General features: G+C 35.5%; 2 protein-coding genes and 1 long non-coding RNA gene across 6 annotated transcripts in view; 2 read left to right on the plus strand and 1 right to left on the minus strand.

Annotated features, from left to right (window-relative positions):
- Positions 1-2,008: 2,008 nt before the first annotated feature.
- UCH3 (ubiquitin C-terminal hydrolase 3) lies at positions 2,009-10,807 on the plus strand. Of its 2 annotated transcripts, XM_011622895.3 has the most exons (9): positions 2,009-2,397; positions 4,548-4,679; positions 6,362-6,415; positions 6,932-7,037; positions 8,450-8,508; positions 8,631-8,705; positions 9,253-9,310; positions 10,131-10,207; positions 10,458-10,807. In XM_011622895.3, exons 1-9 carry the CDS (start codon positions 2,326-2,328, stop codon positions 10,542-10,544), a joined length of 720 nt encoding a protein of 239 aa, XP_011621197.1. In that variant the 5' UTR covers positions 2,009-2,325; the 3' UTR covers positions 10,545-10,807. The 2 variants fall into 2 exon arrangements, with proteins under 2 accessions (XP_011621197.1, XP_011621198.1); XM_011622896.3 differs by lacking the exon at positions 6,362-6,415.
- A 4,050-nt stretch (positions 10,808-14,857) lies between these two features.
- LOC148778939 (uncharacterized) overlaps positions 14,858-22,476 on the plus strand; it is a 28,050-nt gene continuing 20,431 nt past the window's right edge. For all 3 annotated transcript variants that reach the window (XR_016047920.1, XR_016047918.1, XR_016047919.1), the window contains exon 1: positions 14,858-14,970. This is a non-coding gene — a long non-coding RNA (uncharacterized LOC148778939). The remainder of the gene's footprint in view (positions 14,971-22,476) is intronic.
- Positions 15,801-16,451, minus strand: LOC18428276 (oleosin 16 kDa). Its single transcript, XM_006837312.3, has one exon. It carries the CDS (start codon positions 16,376-16,378, stop codon positions 15,965-15,967), a length of 414 nt encoding a protein of 137 aa, XP_006837375.1. The 5' UTR covers positions 16,379-16,451; the 3' UTR covers positions 15,801-15,964.

A 22,476-nucleotide genomic window follows, 5' to 3' on the forward strand; every position in this document is an offset into this window, starting at 1 on the left:
GTGAGTGGTTTGCACGTCTGACACACCGCCGCCCAAAACCACATCATGATGTAAAATCACGGGTGGCATAAGCGGCATACTATGCTTCCTGTAATAAATGACTAGGCAACAAGAGTGCTAGTGCTAAAGGCATACTATCATCCTCGATTGCTTTGAATATCCTAGATTGACCCCAAACTTTAATGGTGATTAAGGGGGACATTGTTTATAAATGTCGGGTCAATTCCCTGACTTTGGATGACATATAATTGAACTATACGCCCTGACTCTGTCGCACCGAACCCAGACCCTACTATACCCGTACCAAACCCGAATCCTTGGACCCTAGGATTCCTATCCAGGCCACCCGAGTCAAACTACCCAAACACACATATCTTACTAGCATCATCCACTCATTTTTGTTTTGCTCGACATATTTTACTAGCCCCATACACTCAATATAACAAGGGTGCAGTTTGTACTAGGCTCTAAACAATCAAATTAGAGCTTACCTTCAAATGGTGTCAATAAATGTAGTTTCAATATTGGAAATCTTTGTGATGCCCTTAAAATATATTTTTATATTTATTTATAAAATTCAAAGCTTTAAAAATAGTGTAGATCGACAGATCTATAAAAACTTGAAAATCTTGAAAATTTACGGTAAAAAAATACATTCCAAAATACACTGTTTACAAAACTTGAAATCCGACTTTTCTCATGTCCATGCATTTTGATGTCAAGATGATCAATTCAAAGATATTTAGGCATCAAAACAATGTCTTATAGTGAAATTTTTGAAGTTGGCTCAAATTTGATTGTTTAGAGCATCACTTTATATAAACGTTTCCCATATAATAACATGTTTACTTGAGTGAATAATGACTTTTAAGTAAGGGTGTTTTTCAATAAAGTGCCAATAATAAATAATCAAAGTAAGGCACACTTCCAAATTTTATCGAAAGATATAAGTTTGGCATAAAATATTCCAAGGGTGGTGAGAAAATCCATTTTGAGTGAAACGCATGAAATTTAATGATCGAACATATCTATAAATACTTGAAAATCTTGAAAATGGACGATCTATATAATATGTTACAATATACACTATATATCAACTTTTCATAATTAGTGCTACCACCACGGTCCAGCCCCTTTCTATAATTGGTTTATTTGTGCAAAGAAGTGAATTGTTAGACCATTCTAATGATATTTCATCTCAATTGGAATTGGTGCTACCACGACGACCCCAGCCCTAGCCCCTTTCCATAATTGGTTTATTTTCGATTGAAATTGATCACCCCCCTTTACATAATTAGTTTATTTGTGCAGATAATTGAATGGTTGGATCATTCTAATGATATTTCACCTTGATTGGAGGTTATTTTCGTCAATGGTAGATAACTTTGGAGGTTATTTTTGTCAATAGCAAATAATATTGAGCATAGAGGTGGCAATGGACCGAGACCCATCTCGAGACGTGCCGGGTATACACGACATGGGTTTAGCATTTGGACCTGGTGGGTTGGATCCGGGTCCAAAACTTAGATCGGAACACTATTTGGGTCCGGGTCTGGGTCTGGGTCTGGGTCTGAGTCTAGCTGTATTCAACCATTACTTATAAACTGTTGGAGATAAAATACTTTTACTTTAAGCCCTATTCGTTTGGGTGTATTAAGGATCGTATACTTGCAGTAATCTTTAGCTATTAAGAGACAAATTAAACGGCTTGAAATCTAACGGCGGGTGATTGGGATGTTGTTGCCAATAATACTAGTATATAATGGCAACAAGATGGATAAAAAAAAAAAAAACACTCATAGTGAAGGTGGCAAAGTACTCGATTAGACCAGAGACCCGATCTATATGGGTTCAATTTTTGGACAGACTGGTTGGGTTAGGTCCAAAACCTGAACCCAAGTACTATTAAGCTCTAGGTTCCGTCCACGCGACCCGTTGCCACCTCCATTTGGGCCGTACTCTACTCATCGACACCTATAAATACCATTCGCCTCTTTCCCTCAAATTTGTTTCACTCGACAATTCAGAAAACCATTTTCCCTCGGCAAAACTTGAGAGAGAAGCTGCGTTTCTTCCCTCCGAAAAAGCAATTCAGAAAACCATTTTCCCTCCCTAAAATCCAATTTCCCTCGGCAAAACTTGAGAGAGAAGCTGCGTTTCTTCCTTCCCAAAAAGCTGCGTTTCCTTCCTCCCAAAACACCTCCCTTCCAAAACAAAATCTAGACAGAGAAATCCCCTGTTTTCACTGTCTTCGAGTCGATAAATTTACTCTCTCTCTAAAAATTTGTGAGACAGTGAAAAAAAGGCGCAGAAAACTGTGCTTTAATGGATCTTGACGAAAGGCCTTCTGCTAAAAGATGGCTTCCCCTTGAAGCAAACCCTGATATCATGAATCAGGTCATTTTTCCTCTTATTTTTGTTGTTTTTATTTGATCTCTCTTAGCCTTAATTAGTTCTATGTATCAGTTTTTTTTTTTTTTTTTTTCTGTTATTACTTGTTTAATTTTATTTTTGTTCATATGTTTCTTTTTTACCGATTATTCTTAGATAATTTTGCTGTCTCCTTTGATTTTTCTGATTTTCAATTTTTTATTAATATTTCAAAATATTTTTTTGATTTATTTTTCCCACATTTTGTGGTTCATTTACCAGGTCCTTTTACTGTTATTTTCCCCAAATTCTACTTAGCTTATTGGTAGATCATTTTATTCCCTAGTCAGTAGGTAAATTTCTTCGATCTTTCTCCTTATTTTTAGGCTTTCTTTCATTTTATTTTTCAGTTGATTTGAATTTTTGCTCTTCTCTGTTATTCTGAATTTTGCCTTACTGCTCATTGTCCTACTATTTTATTTTCTTTCTGTTTTCTTTTCCAATTTATTCAGTTTTTATTCCCTTTTGATTTTCTTGATTAGGCCGAATTTCTGTTATTTGTATCACCTTCCTGATTGTAGTTTCATTATTTCATTTAATTTCATTATTAAGTTCATCTTTCCTCTTTGTTTACATTTCGTCCTAATGTCATTTTATATTATTCGGTGATTTTCCTCATATTTTACTGTTCTCTGTTTTTCTTGTATTTTGTTTCCTAATTTTAATTTTTTTTTCTTATACATCAGCTTCCAATCTTTTTCCTTTTTTTTTTCTGATTATCTTTCACCTTATTTGATTATATTTTCTTTTAAAGTTCCATCCACTGTCCTCATTTTCAGTGCATTTTCATCTTTTCAGTTTCCTGTAATTGGTCTCAACTCTTACCAGTTATCAATCACTAGACTAAGTCCGAAACAGTGTCCAAAAAGTCAGTGAGTCTGACTTGGACACTGCTGAATTACTTTGGCACCGGCTCGGCAGCCTGCCGAGTCTGGAAGAAGAACCTTGGGAACCAGCCGGGTTTTACTAGATCCCGAGGTTTTATTGTTATTTTTAAGACTTTCCCAAGTCAAGTTGTGTGACTCAACTGCAATCCTTACCTTAAAACACTGATCTGAGTTATCAATCTAACTCATTTAGAATTAAGAAAAGTAACTGGGTCTGAATTATCAAAGAGGACCATTCAAGAATCATTCTAATGTTTAATTAGATATCGAAAATTATTTTATCATAGTTTTTTTTTGAAGAGGTATCCTAGTGCAAGTTAATAAGGCATGGATTGAGGCTCGTTACTTATTTAGCCTAATGGGTATATCTTTTTTGGCTTTGGACTTTAACTTTTATTCCTTTCTTTTCATGATAGCATAAGAAGTTCACATGTTGAAATAAGTGTTTGTAAAATTTCCTGTCCGACTCAGAAGAGTCAGACCTGATCAGGATGCTGGTGATTCCAGGCCAAGAAAACCATAATCACTTTACTCTCCCTGTTTTTCAGTTAATTTAAATTTTTCTCGGTGAATATTTCTAGTCGAACTCGTGACTATGGGGGATAGGGCTTGGACCCCTTGTGAGTTGCCGTCGGAATCCTATTTTAAGCGACGGTTGAAATGGATGCATTGAATTCTAGAGTACTATAGTGTCGCTGATATAATCAAATGTTTTGCACACGAATTTTTTTCTACTCAATCATCAATGGGATGCTATCTTATCTGCCAAACTGTGAGGTTTCTCATTTTGTTTCTATTATTATAATTGGCATATTGCTTATCCAGTGAAAAGGAAAAAAAATAAGATACTTTTATTTTCTTGACCTATTGTTAGCAGCGAATCTTAATGGTGTATTAGTTGAATAACACTTCACTTATGTGTTTCAGTGGATGGATTTTTTTAAATCTCTTATTATTTTTCCTTTCTTACAAAATTTTAGGTTTATTGTATGGAACAGAATGTTACTGTTTCACATTGCATGCTTTTTAATTTATTATGATTCAGTCAGAAATTTGATGGATGAGATAGATTAATTTCACTTCTTGGAGTGATTCACAACTTTTTTTTTGTTGTGATAAAAAGCAATTTCTATGGCAGATAATCTAGTAGTTCAATGCTGATATTTCTTTATGGACATGGTCTCCTTTTTTTTTTTTTTTGTTGCTTCCCCCCCGCCCAATCTTTTTCAGTTTCTATGGGGGCTTGGTCTTCCAGAGGAAGAGGCAGAGTTTTATGATGTATATGGTTTAGATGAAGAACTCTTGGAAATGGTGCCCAAGCCTGTCCTGGCAGTGCTTTTCCTATACCCCATCACAGCTGAGGTGAGCGCTATTCCCCAAATCAGAGAGTCATACATTTTGGCTAATTTTGATGCTGAGTATGAAATGGGTGGAGTGGCCAAAATCCATAATTTATTTATGATATCCTTAATTTCAGACGAATTTGATCATCCTTCACATAAACTCTAAGCAATATTGCCTGTTTTGGTGTTTTATCTGTTTATTTATTCATTGAATCGCATGGATGCATTTTTTAATTCTCAAATTTTCCTGAAATTCAGCTCAATTTTCTCTCCAAGGTTTGGCCATGTGGCAAAATTTCTAAATTTCTCTGTTTATTTATTGTTTTCTAGAAATCTTATCTGCATAAATTTTAAATTTTGGTTTTTCCCCTCATGCAAAAACATCGTTGGCGTGGAAGTTGCAACATTTTGGTGTGCTGAGACTTATTTTTAGTTTTTTTTCCAAGCAGTAACCTGTCAGATTCCACAAGAACTTTGAAGGTTTTTGAGAATAGGACTAGGATTGCCAGCCTCTTGAGCTGTCCTTATGCCAAAAGAAATCTTAAATGCGGATAAATAATTGAATGCTGATAAATAAAAATTTTTCGATCAGATGAGCATTAGAATTTCCCAACTGATGAGTGATAATAACAGAAACTAGCCCAAAATTGTACTAATCTCTGAAATCTTTATTGAATGGAAGTTTGACCAGAAACCACCACAAAAGTTTTAACTAGGGATGATCATATTAAGATTATGAAATCTTAAAGTTACTAGAGTAACTAATCTTAGCATAGGAATTAAGAAAGAAGACAAAGAGTTATAACCACCCAATAGAGTGGGGGTGAAAATTATCTTAAGGGAAATTTTTTTGCTCTGGAGTTTGCAGCCATAATGGCCACAAAATCTAGAAAAAAATATAGAAAGGTCAGCAGAAGAGGGCTGATGCTTGAGGTGGAAAGTTTTGAAACAAACTTTGCTTTGCGTTTAGGCCTCACTCAAATCCTTCAACCTCTTTAGCAAAAGCAAATTGGAGGTAATAACATTGATTTAGCTTTTTGTTATGGAATTCAGGGTCTTGAAAAGTACGCCGAGCTTGTAACTTGGACTCTGAAGAGAACTGTTTGCTGCAATGTCTAATTAATGCATTTGGGAATTTCCCTTAGTAACTATGCCAACTTATATATGAGTATCTTTAGTTAAATCTCTATTGTCAGTTATCGTTCATGGTTGAACTTTTTAACGTTGCTAGTTTCCTGTGTAGTAGGTTATATCTAGTTTGTTTTGCAAAATAATAACAAAAATAGTGTTAATTGTACCCTCTGGTTACTTTTGTCAAATTTCCCTTGTTTCCATACTTCTAATCCATGCACATTTGAAAGCTAATGGACTTGAAATGCTATAATAAGCTTTATGATTTGGGAAATTTCATTTTTTTTTGTGTTACATTCTGTCTTTATTTGATGTGGGTGGATTTATGCTAGTTTTCCGAAGTTTATAATATACGAAAGTGTGATCTGTGTGGTTTTGACATGGAACTGCTCAATTATTTGATTGATTTCCATTGGTTGCTTTAGGGATCTACTTTCTTTTTTTTTAAATGGTACTTTAGGGAGCTACTCCAATCTGTTTTAAATAAGTTTGTGGTAGTTATGGATGAGCATTACTTTTCTTCCTCAATTATTTTCTTTGGAAGCTTGAATGATATTTTACATTTTGTAGAGTGAAGCTGAGAGAAAATTGGAGGAAGAACAAGAAGTTCTGGAGAAAGGGAAGGTAGAATAAGGATATTTTCAACACGGGCATGTACAATAATACATGATGGAGTCAAAATGCATGACATTCTCTTTAATTAAAAGAAGTTTGGATGTTAGTTTACATTGTTTTGAACCGCTTAGCTGGGACCAATTCCTCAATGTTCACCACTGCTGCATCTTTGACAACTAGGTTTTTCATGTCCTTCATAAACCTATCTTGTAACCTTTACTTTCTTTTTTAGAAACTGAAACTTTGTGTAACCCAAGACTGTAAATGTGTATTTTGAAACAAGCAGCGAAAGTTGGTCTTGTTTGATGGCTGTTAGTGTTTATCAATTCCACGAGCGATTCGAGGTGTCCATTGCCAATGAAATTTTATTCTTCATTCGTGCAAGATATTTTTTATGCATGATTAAGGATGGTCATTTACCCATTTTGCTATTTCAACCAGGGGATCACTTACTTCTTTCACATAATAGATTACCTCGACTTCTTGACTTCTCTTTAGTAGTGAAAGGTGTTTTCTTGCATGTAGGAGGGAAATGATGAAGTATATTTTATGAGACAAACAGTGGGCAATGCATGTGGAACTGTTGGGCTTCTTCATGCTATGGGGAATGTACATTCTGAAATTAAGCTCAGTAAGCCTTTATTTTCAGTTCATTGATTGGTATTACAATTTCACTAATGCATGCTTCTTTTTCCTTTTTTCTTTTTTTTGTTAAGGTAGTTTTCAGTCCATCTGACTTATTATTATTTTTAAATACAATACAGTTGTTCTTATGGTTATCTATCTTCTGCCAATTGCTAGTGACTAGATTACTTTTTACTTGCTAGTTGTCGTTACTAAGCAATGCAGTAAAATATATTTAACTGGTGTTTTGCCTTAACTGGATGTCTAAACCACATTAGTAACTACTGATTTCCCAATTTGATTTGTGATTAATGGCACTTTTTGGTGGTTGTCTTTGTTTGGAATAAATACTTCCTAGGTGCTATGAATCCTGACAAGTAGTGAAAATTATCAGTTAGGTGCTTTTCCTTCCTCGTTAGCTAGGTTAACAAAGGTTTTATTTTTCTATCAAGGTCTTTGTTTCTCTAGATTTCTTTTTTTGTTTTTCCCTTTCAAATTTTATCAGCAAATTTGCTAAGGGAAAACAAGAAATTTTTGAAAATTTCCCAAAAATTTAGATCACCAAAAGATTTTAGAAAACAAGATTTGTTGCAATGGCTCTAGACTCTATGAGCAGTCTCAATAGCCATGAGTTAGCACCAGGAGTATCACAGGCATGTTTTCTAGAGATTTTAATGCAGTTATTTATGGAAGAAATGGAATCTTTTACTCCAGTCCTATGGAGCATATAATTTGATCACTGATTCTCAGTTTACATAGTACAAGATTTTTTTTTTTTTTTTTGTGTATGATGAACATTATTCGTTGATATAATAATGAAATTTACATAAATCAAGAGAAATCAGGTTGGAAAGCAACCCAAAGTGTATGCCTTGTCTATTTCTAAAAATAGATTGTATACATAAGACCTTTTAATTTTTATTGGTCACAAGCACTCCAGGCTTTCAGATATAAAATCAGACTGCTAGGAGTGTGTCACAACGTCCAAGAAAAATCTTTTGTGGATGTTGAGAGCGGTCAGTAGCATGCCATGCCCTTAACCGCCTAGTTTCACATGTAATGCTGCGGGGCACAGTGACCTCGTACTAAAAGTAAACGGTCTTATTCTCTTATTTTCCTTTTAAAAAAATTTTTGCCTCCTTATCATGATGAACATACACAAGGGGTATTCAAAACTTCAGTGTTGCTTGTTATGTCCTTGGTGAGTGACCTATAGATATGGAAAAAAGTTATGCGCTTTGCTATCTGTGAAGTGAACATTTGTTCGAGCTCTGAACTGTTTATGCCTTGAACACTAAAGAGCTCAAGCTTGTACCACTTCTAACTTGAACATTTATCATATTATGATTATTTAATTTTCTTCTGATAACTTAAATGGTACTCTTCTCTTATATTTTTTATATTTTCTCTTCGTGACAGTCGAGGGGTCTTACTTGGACAAGTTCTTTAAAGCAACGGCAAACATGGATCCATTGGAGGTCCTCCACAATTTCATGTTGCTTTTTGTTGGATTAGCCATACTTAGTTCGAAATATGTTTGCCGGCTGATTATTAATCTCCCTCGTAATAGTTAAAATTATTCTTTTTGGTTGCTCTATAGCGTGCAAATTTTCTTGAGAAGGACACGGAAATGGAAGCTGCACACAGTGTAGCAGCTACTGCTGGGGACACAGAGGTGAGAAATCAGTTCCTACTTTTAATGTGAGTGTAAAATGTTGTATATTATTTTGCGCATGTATGTGTGTGTGTGTGTGTGTGTGTGAGAGAGAGAGAGAGAGAGAGTTTTCAAACAGTGGTTTCAAAACATTTGTTCAACCCTATTCTCTGTGTTCATTTTTCTTTTTTCATTATATTGGTTGAAGGCTTGAGTGGGTTAGATAATAGGGGTTCATTTTGGTCTTTCTTTATGGTTTATGTCATGTTAATGCGCCATTTGATCAATTGCCTAGTTGGAGGACATATGTTATACAACAACGGCATATGCCTATTGGTGTATGGTCTACCACCCACTTTACCTTAAATGGACGATGCAGATCAACCATAGTCCGATAATTAACACTCAACTCAGCATGATTCGTCTCCACCACCCATTTTAGAAATGGATGGTGGATGTTCCATTTGTGTACCATGTTACCGATGCACTATTGGTGTGTGGTATGCTTTCCCTTAACTATAAATTCTTTTGATATCGTAATGCGTATTGTGTGTTGTGTATCTCTCAGGCCCCAGATGTGAACACCAATGTTGACACTCATTTCATATGCTTCACGTGCGTGAATGGTATGAGTCATGTTTCGTTGTTTATTATTTAATTGATGCATTTAATTCATATTTATTTTGTTTGTCATATGTCTGGGTGTTGATTTCATTCATGTAATTCGTTTGTATTATTTTTGTCTTGAATGGAGAGAGAGAGAGGGGGGGTTTTTGTGAGAGAGAGAAGGTTTTTTTTTGAAGAAGCACGTGGGGGAACTAAATGACATTCAAATTGTTTATGCTTGGGTGCTCTCTCTCTCTCTCTCTCTCTCTCTCTCTCTCTCTCTATGTGCTTGCACTAGAGCTATAAGCCAATGGGCTTGGATTGTCTTGTAGCTATGGTGGAAGCAGAGATTCAGAACACAAAGCTAGCAAGATTTTATATTGGGCTGAAATTCTGCACATTCTTGACTCGAAAATAAACAACTTCCATAACAAGGTTTTGACATCTTGAATGCTTGGATCTACCATCCATTTAATGGACCTTATGTGTTAATCAAAATGGCAGATTAATTTTCCCTTTTTTGTCTGAATTAAATTTTTTTCTTTTATTCTACATAAGTGCAAATTTTGGAGTCCTATGAATCCCTACTTCTCTTAAGTGGGTTATGCTAAGTGTGTTGGCTTTGGCTTATATTATCTTTTTCACATACACACACTGATAGACAGAGAGAGAGAGGGCTGGTTGGCATTCAAATTGGTTCCCCATTAGGGCTTAGTGTAAAGAATATGCAGGCTTGTGTGTGTGTTTGAGAGAGAGAGAGAGAGAGAGAGAGATTTGTAAATCCACTTTTTATTTGATGTAATAATTAATCTGAGTCTTGTCATGGCTATGTTAATTTAGGAGGACTTTATGAGCTTGATGGGAGGAAGTCTCAGACTGTGTTGCATGGTCCATCATCACCCAACACTTTGCTCGAGGTAATTTCATTCCATTTTTCATCTCATTGTTTTTATTTTGTCTCTGGATTATTTCTTTTAATTTTAGATATCATTCTTTTCAGTTCGTCTCTGGATTATTTCATTTAATTTTAGATATCATTCTTTTCAGTTGTCTCTGGATTATTTCTCAATTTCTCACCAAAATCTGTGCATTTTTCTTCATGTTGTTTCTTTTATCTTGCTTTGCTAAATTTGCAAAGTATTGCAAAACGTGTTCTTTGAATTGCAGGACGCCGCAAAGGTTATAAAAGAATTCATTGAGAAGAATCCTGGCTCTTTGAATTTCAATGTCATTGCTCTCTCAAAGAAAACATAGGGAGCATCTCTCTCAACAATTTCACATTGAGGCTTCTCTGCAACAATGGCTACTACTACTGCTACTAGAAGTAAGTTTTTAGTATTGTTCTGCTAATAAAACATGTACTCAGGACCACATGTTTTTGATGTGAAGCTTGCTTTTGGTTGCTCTCTCTCTCTCTCTCTCTCTCTCTCTCTCTCTCTCCATAACTTCAATAACGCACTTTGAACAATCTCTCTCTCTCTCTGTTGCCAACTACTGGAATCTATTGGTTTTTCTCACTCGCATGATTTTCTCTATACACTCTTGACTACAATGGATGCGTTTGTGACTACATGGATGCTCTGAGAGCTTATAATTTGATGCTCTAATAATATCTAACAGCTTACTAAAAGAACAAAAAACAACCATCTTTCCATCATGGATGATTTAGATTCTCAAATTTCTAAAATTTTATTCAGAACCTCTAAAATACAATGAGGCTATACATTATTAGAATGTTTTGTAGCTGTTTTATATTTTGTGTGAATTAGTTGAGGAAAAAGTTTTAGTAAGGCTGCAACCTAAATCACTGAAGTAAGATTCGATATTTTGAGCTATTGTTTTTAGTTGGACAATGTAGATTTGATACTGTATTAAAGTATACATGGCTAAAGGGAATCTGAAATAAAATTTTCGATGAAAAATATTGAAAGAACAAATTATATTTATATATTTGGGATAAGGAAATGGAAAGTCAAACTATGTAAAATGTGGCTCAAGGCTACATTTAAGAAACAAAAATTTTAGTCATTCATCATGCTCCCTTTTCGAGACTTGTTTTGGTTTGACTTTTGACTTTCAGCAGATTTTCTCTATGTTTTGTCAATTAGGTAATTAAAGATACACTTTAAATCTATTAAAAAGGAATCTATTCGAAATTTTCAACAATGAATTTCATATAAAAGTAATTTTTTTTACAAATTTTTATATGTAAACTGTAAGAGTTCTAAATTTCTTATGAAAGATAAAGTGTAATAGGCAGGGCAACAGAAAAAAGTGTTGACAGGTACGAGAGCATTATGTTCTACTAATCTATACTAATCTTTAAGTGTTGATAGGCATGGAAAAAGAAAATGTCTTACTAATCTATAGTAATTTGTAATTATTAGGCTATCTTATTAAGCCACATTGTTAATGGTGGAGACATGTTGTAAGAATAAAGTGGGAGCTTATTTCTGCAGAGGATAAAGGGCAGGGGACCATTAAAGAGATATTTTAGGGTACCTTGTGGGCTTAGTGGTTTATTTCTTTCAACAGAAGGGAGCTAACTGTACTATGCTATCTTGATAAGCCACACTGTTAAGGGGTGGAGACATGTTGTAAGAATAAAATGGGAGAGCCTATTTTCTGCAGAGGATAAAGGGCAGGGGACCATTGAAGAGATATTTTAGGGTACCTTGTAGGGTTAGTGGTTTATTTCTTTCAACAGAAGGCAGCTAACTGTACCAGGCTATCTTGTTAAGCCACACTGTTAAGGTATGGAGACATGTTGTAAGAATAAAATGGGAGCCTATTTCTGCAGAGGACAAAGGGCAGGGGACCATTAAAGAGATATTCTAGGTTACCTTATAGGATTAGTGGTTTATTTCTTTCAACAGAAGGGAGCTCACTGTACTATGCTATTTTGTTAAGCCACACTGTTAAGGGGTGGAGACATGTTTTAAGAGTAAAATGGGAGCCTATTTCTGAAGAGGATAAAGGGCCGGGGACCATCAAAGAGATATTTTAGGGTACCTTATAGGGTTAGTGGTTTATTTCTTTCAACAGAAGGGAGCTAACTGTTCCCCCCATCCCAAAAAATTACAGTCTCATTTCCACACGCACTCTTTTTAATCTAATGTCTCTTTGATTTATTTTTCTTTTCCATCTTTTTATTTCTATATTCCCCCTTACAATTTAATATTTTTCTCTAATGTATCATTTCCTGAACATAACTATCGTGTCTGTTATTTTTCACTTTCGTATGTCTTCTCCAACTTATCTCCCTCTCTATGTCACACATCCTCCTATAGGCCTGCAAGTAAATAAACTCATCTCTCTTTCCTCTGTATCACAGATCTCTGGCGTCCTCTAATCCTACAACCAAAATAAATTCATCTCTCTTCTGTGTCATTTCTTCTTTGCTCTAAATCTCGTCTCCACATAAAAAAGAAGTCCAAAAATCCTTAAAACCCCCTTCTTTTTTTTAACACCAACTTTGAGCTTTAAGATTTTGATTTGTTTTCCTTATTATTTTGTTTTTGTCATGTAAACTCATCCCTCTTCTCTGTGTCATTTCATCTTTGCTCTAAATCTCGTCTCCACATCAAAAGGAAGTTCAAAAATCCTTAAAAGCTCCATTTTTTTTTTTTTGACACCAACAACTTGGAGCTTTAAGATTTTGAGTTGTTTTGTTTTTGTCATATTTTGAATGTTTGGTTGGTATAGAACCTTTGATCTTTCTTTTTTTTTTATTTTTTTTTAATATTATTCATGCTCTACTTTCTATCGGGCTTCCTTCTTTCTAGACGAGAAAATGAAGTGACAGAGGTCCTCTATCAATACTTTTGAAATTATAAATTATTTATGAAGTTTGCAACTTTGCATATAGAATTAGGGTTAAAATTAAGGTCGTGATGTTTTACACTATTTATTTTAGTTGGACGTGTATAAATTTAACACTTGTTTTAAGATAATACAAAAAAGTGATATGTGTTTTTTAAGATACTATCGAATCTGCACTGTTCAACTAAATTTAACACTTGTTTTAAGATAATACAAAAAAGTGATATGTTTTTTTTAAGATACTATCGAATCTGCACTGTTCAAACTAAATTTGATGGCATAGATTACTGCAGCTATATTTTTACAAGGTTACTAGCTTCTATAAATTTGTTTCCTTTTGTTAATGTTACGACTTATAATTCATTGTTTTTAAATTTTTGTGCCACATTATCCATAGAGAAAGCTTTTTATGTTTCCCCTACAACATAGAAGTTTTATCCTCCTTTTACCATCCAGCCGTCCATTTTTTATCAAGAGAGCCACTCATCGTTTATCTTAGATCCGATGCCTCAAAGTATTTTATTTTTAGTTTTTTTAATACAAATGTTTTGAATATGAAATTTGGTACATGCCATCTTCTCGTTGGGACGCACCTATAAAAAATATTAACAATAATTTTTTGATAAACTATGACCAAAATACCCTTTGAAACTAGAGGTATTTTGATTAGTTTATTTTATTAATTTTTTTTAAAATTTTTTTTTGTTAATACGAGTTTAATAAAAAAATGAACGTCTAAATTTTGGTGTTAAAATAGTTTATAAAAAAAAATTAAAAATAAAATAATGTAAAGACGTGATATTGTAATTGAGGCAATTTTAGCCTCATTAAAAGATGGATGGTTGGATAAATGAGAGGATAGAACTTCTATGTGGTAGGAGAACATAGAAATTCTATCTTGTACAAGAACATAGAAAGCTTTCCCTTATCCGTAATCCACTTTTCATAGATTATTAGAGTATTAAGATAGGGATTGGATTATTGAAAATGAACTGAAAATGGCCATGAGATTTGATTGTCCAAAATAGATATATGGATTTAAAAACACATTGGAGCTTTAGAAACATTTTCCTCTCTTCTTTTTCAGGTTTCGATCACAGGCTAAATTTCAGCAAGTTTCTCTATTTATTAGAGCGCTACTATGGCACCATTTCTCACAAATTTACTCATTGACTCATATTATGGCACCAATGACATGGTGTTTCTCGCCTCCCAATTCACTACAGCTTCATAAATCTAATGTATTTACTTGGGTTTTTGATATTAAAAAACAATAATAATAGTAATGTGTTACAAATTTTTAAGATTTGAAAGGATTAATTAGAGGGTTTTCCAACCTTAAAACCTTATTTCCTTGAAAATCTTATTTATTTTTAAGATTCATAAGTATTATGGTTGAAATTATTGACCCATAGGAGCAAATCAAGCAATGCCAAATAAGATTTGATCCACTCCTCTGGATCAAATCAATCTCTTCCAGATAAGATTTGATCGGAGCACCGAATGCATTGGATGAACTGCCGTTCTTGCCCAATGAGGATTTTTTTGAAACTTGGATCGGCCGGATGAATCGGTCTTATAGGACGTTATCAGTTGGGATGTCAATAGTTGGGTTAGGTGCTGGTCCGCCACGATACCAACCCTAGACCCCTGATACTGACCCTACTTGAGATGGCCCCATGCGGGTCAGCCCGCATACTATCCCTAAGTCCCTGACACGGACCCTACGTGAGCTGGCCCTATAGGCAGTTCCAAGCGGGTATATAAAGGGATTGGATCGGAGTGGGTCAGGCCCGACTCCTATCCTAACCTACCTGGACTTGATCCAGAGCTCTGGCGACTACAAGTCGATTAGAAGGTATAAAAAATGTAAAAATCATTTTACATGTTACGTAGCATGTAGCTAATACTATTTATATTTATATGATATGGTTGACCCATCTGGCCCCAGCCCTAGCCTAAAAAATCCAAGTTTGACCCGGACCCGGGTCGATCCCGATAAGTTGGTCACTGGGTCCATTGTCCAGGTTGTTGGTCCATGTTCCGGGTCGAGATCTGGAGATCTGGCCTCCATCGGATCAGCCTATTGGGTCCGTGCTATTGGACGCGCTCAATTTCCCACCCCTAGTTCCATGGGGGGAACCAAATTACATACCCCTGTTCCATCGATTGGGGGGGGGAACCAAATTACATACCCATGTTCCATGGACTTGCCGTTCAAAAATTTTGGAAATTGGTTTTGCTTCATAGTCTTTTATTTTATTTCCTCACCCAACTGTTCAACTGGTTTTTGAACGAGGTTCTCCATAAAAAATTTCCTCCTGTTTAATCTTTGCCCTTGCTTTTCATTGTACTTCATTCTCACATTTCCCCCTCTTTTTCTTATTCATTAAATTTTGCTTCATCCTCTATTAGCTTTGAGATAGAACAAAACACCAAAATACATAAAAATACTAAATCCATCACACAGTCAACCATAAGAAATGTAAAGAGGGTGACATGCAGACAAGGATAACCAGAATGCTGGAATAGAAAACACAAGACATTAAAACACCAAATCCATCACACCTTCAACAATGAAGAATAAAGAAACCCAGAATGTTGAAATAGAAAAGCAAGAAAATACTTAAAACACCAAATCCATCACACCTTCAACCATGGTAAACTACACACATGCACACAAGCAAAAACCCAAAACCCAAATCACTGAAGAAACAAGGAGACAATCCTAAAACTAAAGGCCTCGAAATCGTTCCTTTTTCTATTATAGCTAACCTTATGTGGAGCATAGAGCTCCCTTACTAGGCTTTCACCTTTGGAGTAGGATTTTGCCTTTGGAGTAGGATGCTCCTTTACTGGCTCTGCGTGTGGGAAGCATACTGTTCCTTCAGGTCTTGCGCCTTGCTAGCAACCATTGCTTTGGCCTGATCCAGAGTTTTGGCACCCGGCGGGTGTTTCCCCATGACGTACCCATACATCCACGAGAACGCGATGATTGCAGCCACTGCAAAGCCGCCGGAGGTCACAAACCCCGCTGTTGCAAGGAGCAGGGCTCCAGCTGCGGGAACTAGTATGGGACTAAAGATGACGAGAAGGGGTGTTGCGATGGTGATGGCGATAATGGTACCGGTGAGAGTGAGGCCGGAGGCCACGAGAGAGCCCCCACCAAGGGTAGCGGCGGTTAGTCCTTTTACAACCTTGTGGGATTTTGGAGTGATGTCCTGGTCAGACCGCGAGAGTGCAAGCTGGCTGCGTCTGTCCGCCATGGAAGAGAGAAGCCCTAGTCCTTACAGACTATGAATGCACTTTCGAGGGTGGTATTCGAGGTTGGGTTCGAAAATTTGATGGGGATTTCAGGGCCTTACTAGCAGTTTTGAAAGTGGTCTTGGAAAAATGGTGGTTTTGAGGCTGTGAAAGTGGTTGTCAAGGCTGTTTTCCAGTGGTTTGATGGAGTTTCTAAGGAATTTGGTGGTTTTGAGCAGTGTACTCAATGAAATAGTGATTGCGAAGAATTTGATGGAATCTCTAACTAGGTGTTGAGGAGTCGTTTAATGGAGGTTTCAAGGGTGGTTTTGAGGGGAAGAAGAAGATGGCGATCTTGAGATGAAGTCAGATTAATGGTGATAAGAGGGTTTATATATAAAGGGCTTAGCATGACACGTATGGAGAGAGGACACATGAGTGTGAGGTTGGTGCTACGTGGGTCAAGTGTTTGTGCATGGCTTCATTGCTGCAGTTTGTGGAACGCGTGGGATGTTGCATGCTTCTCTCCACGTAGCCATTTTGGCCCACTTGTCTCACTCTAAAACGCCCTCTGTTTCTCTCTCTAAAACGCCCTCCGTTTCTCTTTCTCAAAGACTAGGGCAAAGCAGTGAGGGCAGTAATAAGAAGGAAGTAATAAAAAACCAGCAATTACTTGTATAGAAGACTCTCACAGAGCGGACATGTCGACGATGTGAATGGAAATAATCGGTTGGCACGCGCTGGCTTAGAGAGAGAGTGGTTGAAGTAAAAACCCACCATGGAGGGTGGCAATGGGTCGGGTCGGGCGGGGCCGGATCTAGACCTAGTATATGGGTCTAATATTTATACACGGATTCGATTCGTCGGGTCTATTTTTTGACTTATATCGGGATTGGGGTTGGTCCGGTTGTCAGGTATGGGTATATCGTCATCGGAAAATCAAGTTTAGGCCAAGCTACACCGATGAAACATGAACCATTTTAATCATAAACTCAAACCCTAAGTAAATTTCCTTAGCAACTTAGTTTGAGAGAGATGAATTCTCTTTTTTATAACCTTAAAGCCCTTAGCCATAAATCTATAGTTGATAGATAGGAGAGAGAATAACTTCATAGCTTAAACCCCTAGGTTCTTTCACAATGTGGGAGAGGAAGAGATCATGAGAGAGTAAGAGTGTCCCCTTTAGGCTTCTATGAGAGAGATAAACTTTCTTAGGAGAGAGAGAGAAAGATAAGGTGTAGAGATTTTGACTAGAGACAATCTCTTTTTTATACGCTTGAACAAGATTAGGGTTTATTAGGGTTTTCCTTGGCTTGCTTTTTCTTGTGAGATTGAACATGAACCGTCGAACAAGGGTGACTTATAGGGTGAGAGATCTGAGTCATCTATAGACTATAGACCTTTATCCTTTTTTTCTAAATCATTTTCCCATCAATAGAAATTAGATAAAATAAATTTAATCAAAATATTGTGCTTACTATAAAATAGCACATGTCTACTCAATCTTTCTACAAAATCTTTCAAAGATATATCAAGTTAATATTGAGTCAACCATATGGCCACATGCCATATCACCACAAAATAAGAAAGAGAATAAGGGTGGGGCTTGCCATCCAAGGGGGGCACTCATGGGCCCCACCTTCTAGAAATATGGTGGACCCATATGCGCAATAGGCCCCCATGGTATTTTTATATTTTTAAAATTAATAAAAGCATTTTAGAATATTATTTGAATATTTAAACCATTGTAAAATCAATATCTTTAATTTCATAAATAAAATATCTAGTGATTCATTAAAATTCAAATAATAATTCTAAAATAATTTTTATCATAAAAAAAACATAATTAAATTGATTTGATGGGAAAATGATCCATATGGTTTAGGAATTGAATCAACAATCATAAGGCACTCCACCTTCAACTGTGGACTACAAACTACACTTGCTTTATCAAACCGACCCAGTGTTTTTCATGACCCACAGTCTAAGCAGGGATTCATTAGCAGGTCACCAAAGTCTGGTCGATGAGCCAATGGGTCGCAATTCTAGTCTGCGGGTTACAGGTCCTCCCCTAGAGACGAGTCAAGGTCGCCTAGACCTGATGCGACCACAACTATATGGCATATATGGGTATCTCTTGCACATGCATACGCCTCACCCTAAAGGTGGCTTACTTGCTTTTCCGAACAATCTATCAATATGCATATTGTGTGATGGCACATGGATGAGGCTCTGGTCCCCGTCTCTGTAGGCCACCATCATACATAAGGATCACACAATCCCTTGGTTCATTCATCCGGGCATATGCTCCGACCTCATCAAGGGATGACCCATTAGAACCCTTCTCGATTTATTCTCAATGCCGGGGTATCATGGATTTTTCCTAACCGACTGGCCTAGATCTTCAAACACAGTTCGATATTAGCAAATATCGTTTGCTTAGTATGATCCACGAGGGACCACATTCCCACTGAGTTTTCCACTATATCATTTCATTTTACAAGTACTCATATGGCCTTTAATGGTCACACTCACCCAACAGATTTGACATCTAAAATTGCAACCTCCTTTTAACTAAGGGTGTGGTTTGTATAGAGTTGCAACCTTAAACAATCAAATTAAAGCGTGCCTGCAAAATTTCTCATAAATATTTTTTAGTGTCAAAGCTTCTTAGGATGATTTGATAATCTATTTTCATCTCTAATTTTAAAATCTTAAACTCCAATAATGGTTCAAATCAAGTAGGTTTAAAACGTTTGAAAATCTTGAAAAAGACGGTCCAGATAATGTGTTGCAATATACATTATTTTTAGGACTCGAAATCCTTTTTTCATTTCAAATTCATACATCTCAATGTCAAGATGATCAATTAGATAGTTTTTCAACATCAAACCAGCTTTATATGATGGATTTATTGGACTATAACTTCCATTAAATCAAAAAAGCCTTGCCCAAAATCATTTCTCATAAAATGTTGAAGCATAGGAGTGCTCACCCCTTAATGAGAATTGCAGAGTACCATTTTTAAGAGTTTTAATACAATTTTTCTTTGTTGTTGGAAATATTGGGTAAAAAATTTGCATCTTTGCAAAATTGAGGCATCGCATTGTATATTGTGGGGCACTCTAGAAGACTGCAAAGAAGCCAACCATGATGCGATTGAAAGGCAATGCCCTAAATTCTAAACAAGTGATTGAAAAATTGTTGATCTGAATCGAAGTTGCTTTTCGAGTTGGATCATGAGTGTCACATATGGGATTTCAGTTCCAAGAACATCCGAATTGCTTTGATTTTCCAATTTTCAACTTCTATTTAAGCTTTTTTATTAAATATAGTCTAATTCGACTCGAGAATCACACATAGCTTAAAGGAACGGATAAAAATTAGACCTTGCAAAGCTAGAGGCCCCTTCTAATTTTTGAAACACCTGCCAAATAGTTTTGTATGAAAACTGTGTTAGGAATAAACCCAAGTCCTTGATGCTCAAGGCAATGGGGTGCCACAACTTGATATCTTAAGTTACCATGTTAAGATTAAAAAGCAAAGAAGAAAAATAAGAAACTCCAAGAAATACGTTTGTGTTTCTCATTTTCTTGTATGCAAGGTTAAAACATGGGTTCCATGGAAAGAACTAGGAAACAATAAGGACTAAATAGTGTAACAAAGAAAATATGAAAAATGGAAAATGAAAGTTTGGGAGGAACCTTAGGTGAGAAAAAAGAGGAAATATTTAAAGCAAAAAGTTTATATAAGGTTGCAACCTTAAAATGTAGAAATAAAGATACATCTCAAAAATCATTTGTAAAAGATTCCCTCTAATTGATCATCTCGACATCGAGATGTATGAATCTAAAAAAAAGATTTTGAGTCTAAAAAATAGTGCATCTTGCAACATATTATCTAGACCGTCCATTTTCAAGATTTTCATAGGTTTATGGATCTAGTTGATTTTAACCATTTTTGGAATTTAAAATTTTATAATTAGATATAAAAATAGATTTTGAGATAATCTGAATTTTTTACACCAAAATGACTTGTTATGATAAAATTTGGAGGAGTGCCTTTGTGGATTCTTTAAGGTTGCAACCTTACATAAACTACACCCATATTCCATATTTAAAAGCTAAGTTATGGGAAACTTATTAAAAATTTCCCTGCTCAATTTAAATTTCACCCATCTTTAAGCCTTGATGGGCATGGCATAATGGATCAAAAATGGGGGAAAAATTATTAGACAACTATTTTACAATCTTGCTTCGTCATAGCCAAAGCAGATTTCGAAGAGATTATAATGCTCCCTAGAGAAATGTGCATTGTCCTCCTTGGGCAAAATTTTAGCTCCCAAAGTATTTCAGGATCCTAAATTTTGGGGATGCTACCTACTAAACCTATCAACCAACCTAGAAAATAGAAAACTAAAACTTTAGGAAAAGTATACAATGAGACAATTTATCTTTGGTATAAGGTGGTCACAATTAATCTTGACCATTGGATGTGAAATTAGATGACTGAATTTATTCCATTGACCAAGATTATCTTGAACTTTATGACACATCCAAACTATCAGATTTCACATCAAATAGTCGTAAGTAATTGTGACCACCTTGTATAAAAGGTAAATGGTCTCATTTTATATAATCCCAAAACTTTAATGATGCATCAAAAAAGAAAAAAAATTATATACAATGAGATCATTTACCTTTTATACAAGGTGGTCACAATTCTTTACAACCATTTGATGTTAAATTTGATAGCTTGGATGTGTTACAAAGTTCGAGAGAATTTCTTTTGAAGTTTGAACTTGATCAATGGAATAATTGCAGCCACCCAGCTTTACATCCAATGATCAAGATTATTATGACCACCTTGTATAAAAAGTAAATTGTCTCATTCTATACTTTCATGAGTGAATACATGTAAGAGTACAGTTTATGCGGAAAGGCAACTCTAGTAATCCAGATTACCAGCATCTGACATTGGTGATTTCCTTGAAAACTAGTTAGGTTTGACATGGAAGTTCAAAATTAGAATTTGCTCCTATGTGAGCCTTTGTAATGTGTACCTTGATGAGCTTTTTGAAAGGTAGGACAAAGAGAAAAATGAAATTTTAATTTATGGATCTCATAGGTATTGTATTTGACCTTTAGTTTTTGAAAAGGGAAATGTTAGAATTGTACCCTGATGGGCTCTTTGAAAGGTAGGTCAAGGGGAATGAATGAAATGTTAACTATAGGATTTCTTAGGTAATAAATTTCCCCTTACTTAGGGTGTTACAAATATTACAATTTTTATACTTAACATGATTGTTGTTATTCATGTTATTTCTAGTCAGTGTTATTTGCCAAATATTGAAAATATTATTTATTTAGAACAAGACCCTCTATCACAACTGCGAAGGAGTCTTATAATGAGCTACCTTGTGTTAAAAAATAAAAGATTTGTTTTAAAATATAGTGATTCACTCCCCCCTTTCTTGCCACCCTTATATATTGCAACAATTAGCTATATAACATCCATTATTTCACAATAACGGCCAAATTTTTTAAACCTTGTGCCCAAGTAACTAAATACCTTTATCTCCCATTTGGATGACTTGGTAGCCACACCCAAGCTTTATCTTTTAGTTGCCTTTATGAACATTCATTAAAATGGGTAATTTTGAAAATAATGGCAAATGAAGTTTTCTCTTTTAGCTCTAAGGCCCAATAGGGGGTTGGTGTTTTTTTGGGTAAATGGGCTTCAATTGCTTAAGTTGCTTTGTGAATGGGACTACGGGATTACGCCACTTAGGCACAATAATAAAGCATTATTATTGATGTGCTTAAAAAAGCAAAATTAGGTTTTTTCCAGGTTTGCGAATGGTGATTTAAGAACCATCTTGGATGCGGAAACATATATCAACTTTTAACGTATACTTAAACAACAAATGGTCGGGTCGACTAGACCCCTAGCTTTTTAAATGTACTCATTTCCTTTATTTGAATAAGAGAGAGAGATTTAAGAACCCTTTTCCATTGGGAAACAAGCATCAATTTTAAATTTAAACCGGATTAGAATTGCTATGCACTCCTAGCTTTTTAAATGTACTCTTTTTTTTTTATTTGAATAAGAGAGAGAGAAG

The sequence above is a fragment of the Amborella trichopoda genome, chromosome 13, assembly GCF_054954075.1.
Source record: "Amborella trichopoda isolate Santa Cruz 75 chromosome 13, AtrichopodaSantaCruz75HAP2 v2.0, whole genome shotgun sequence".
Taxonomy (NCBI): domain Eukaryota; kingdom Viridiplantae; phylum Streptophyta; class Magnoliopsida; order Amborellales; family Amborellaceae; genus Amborella; species Amborella trichopoda.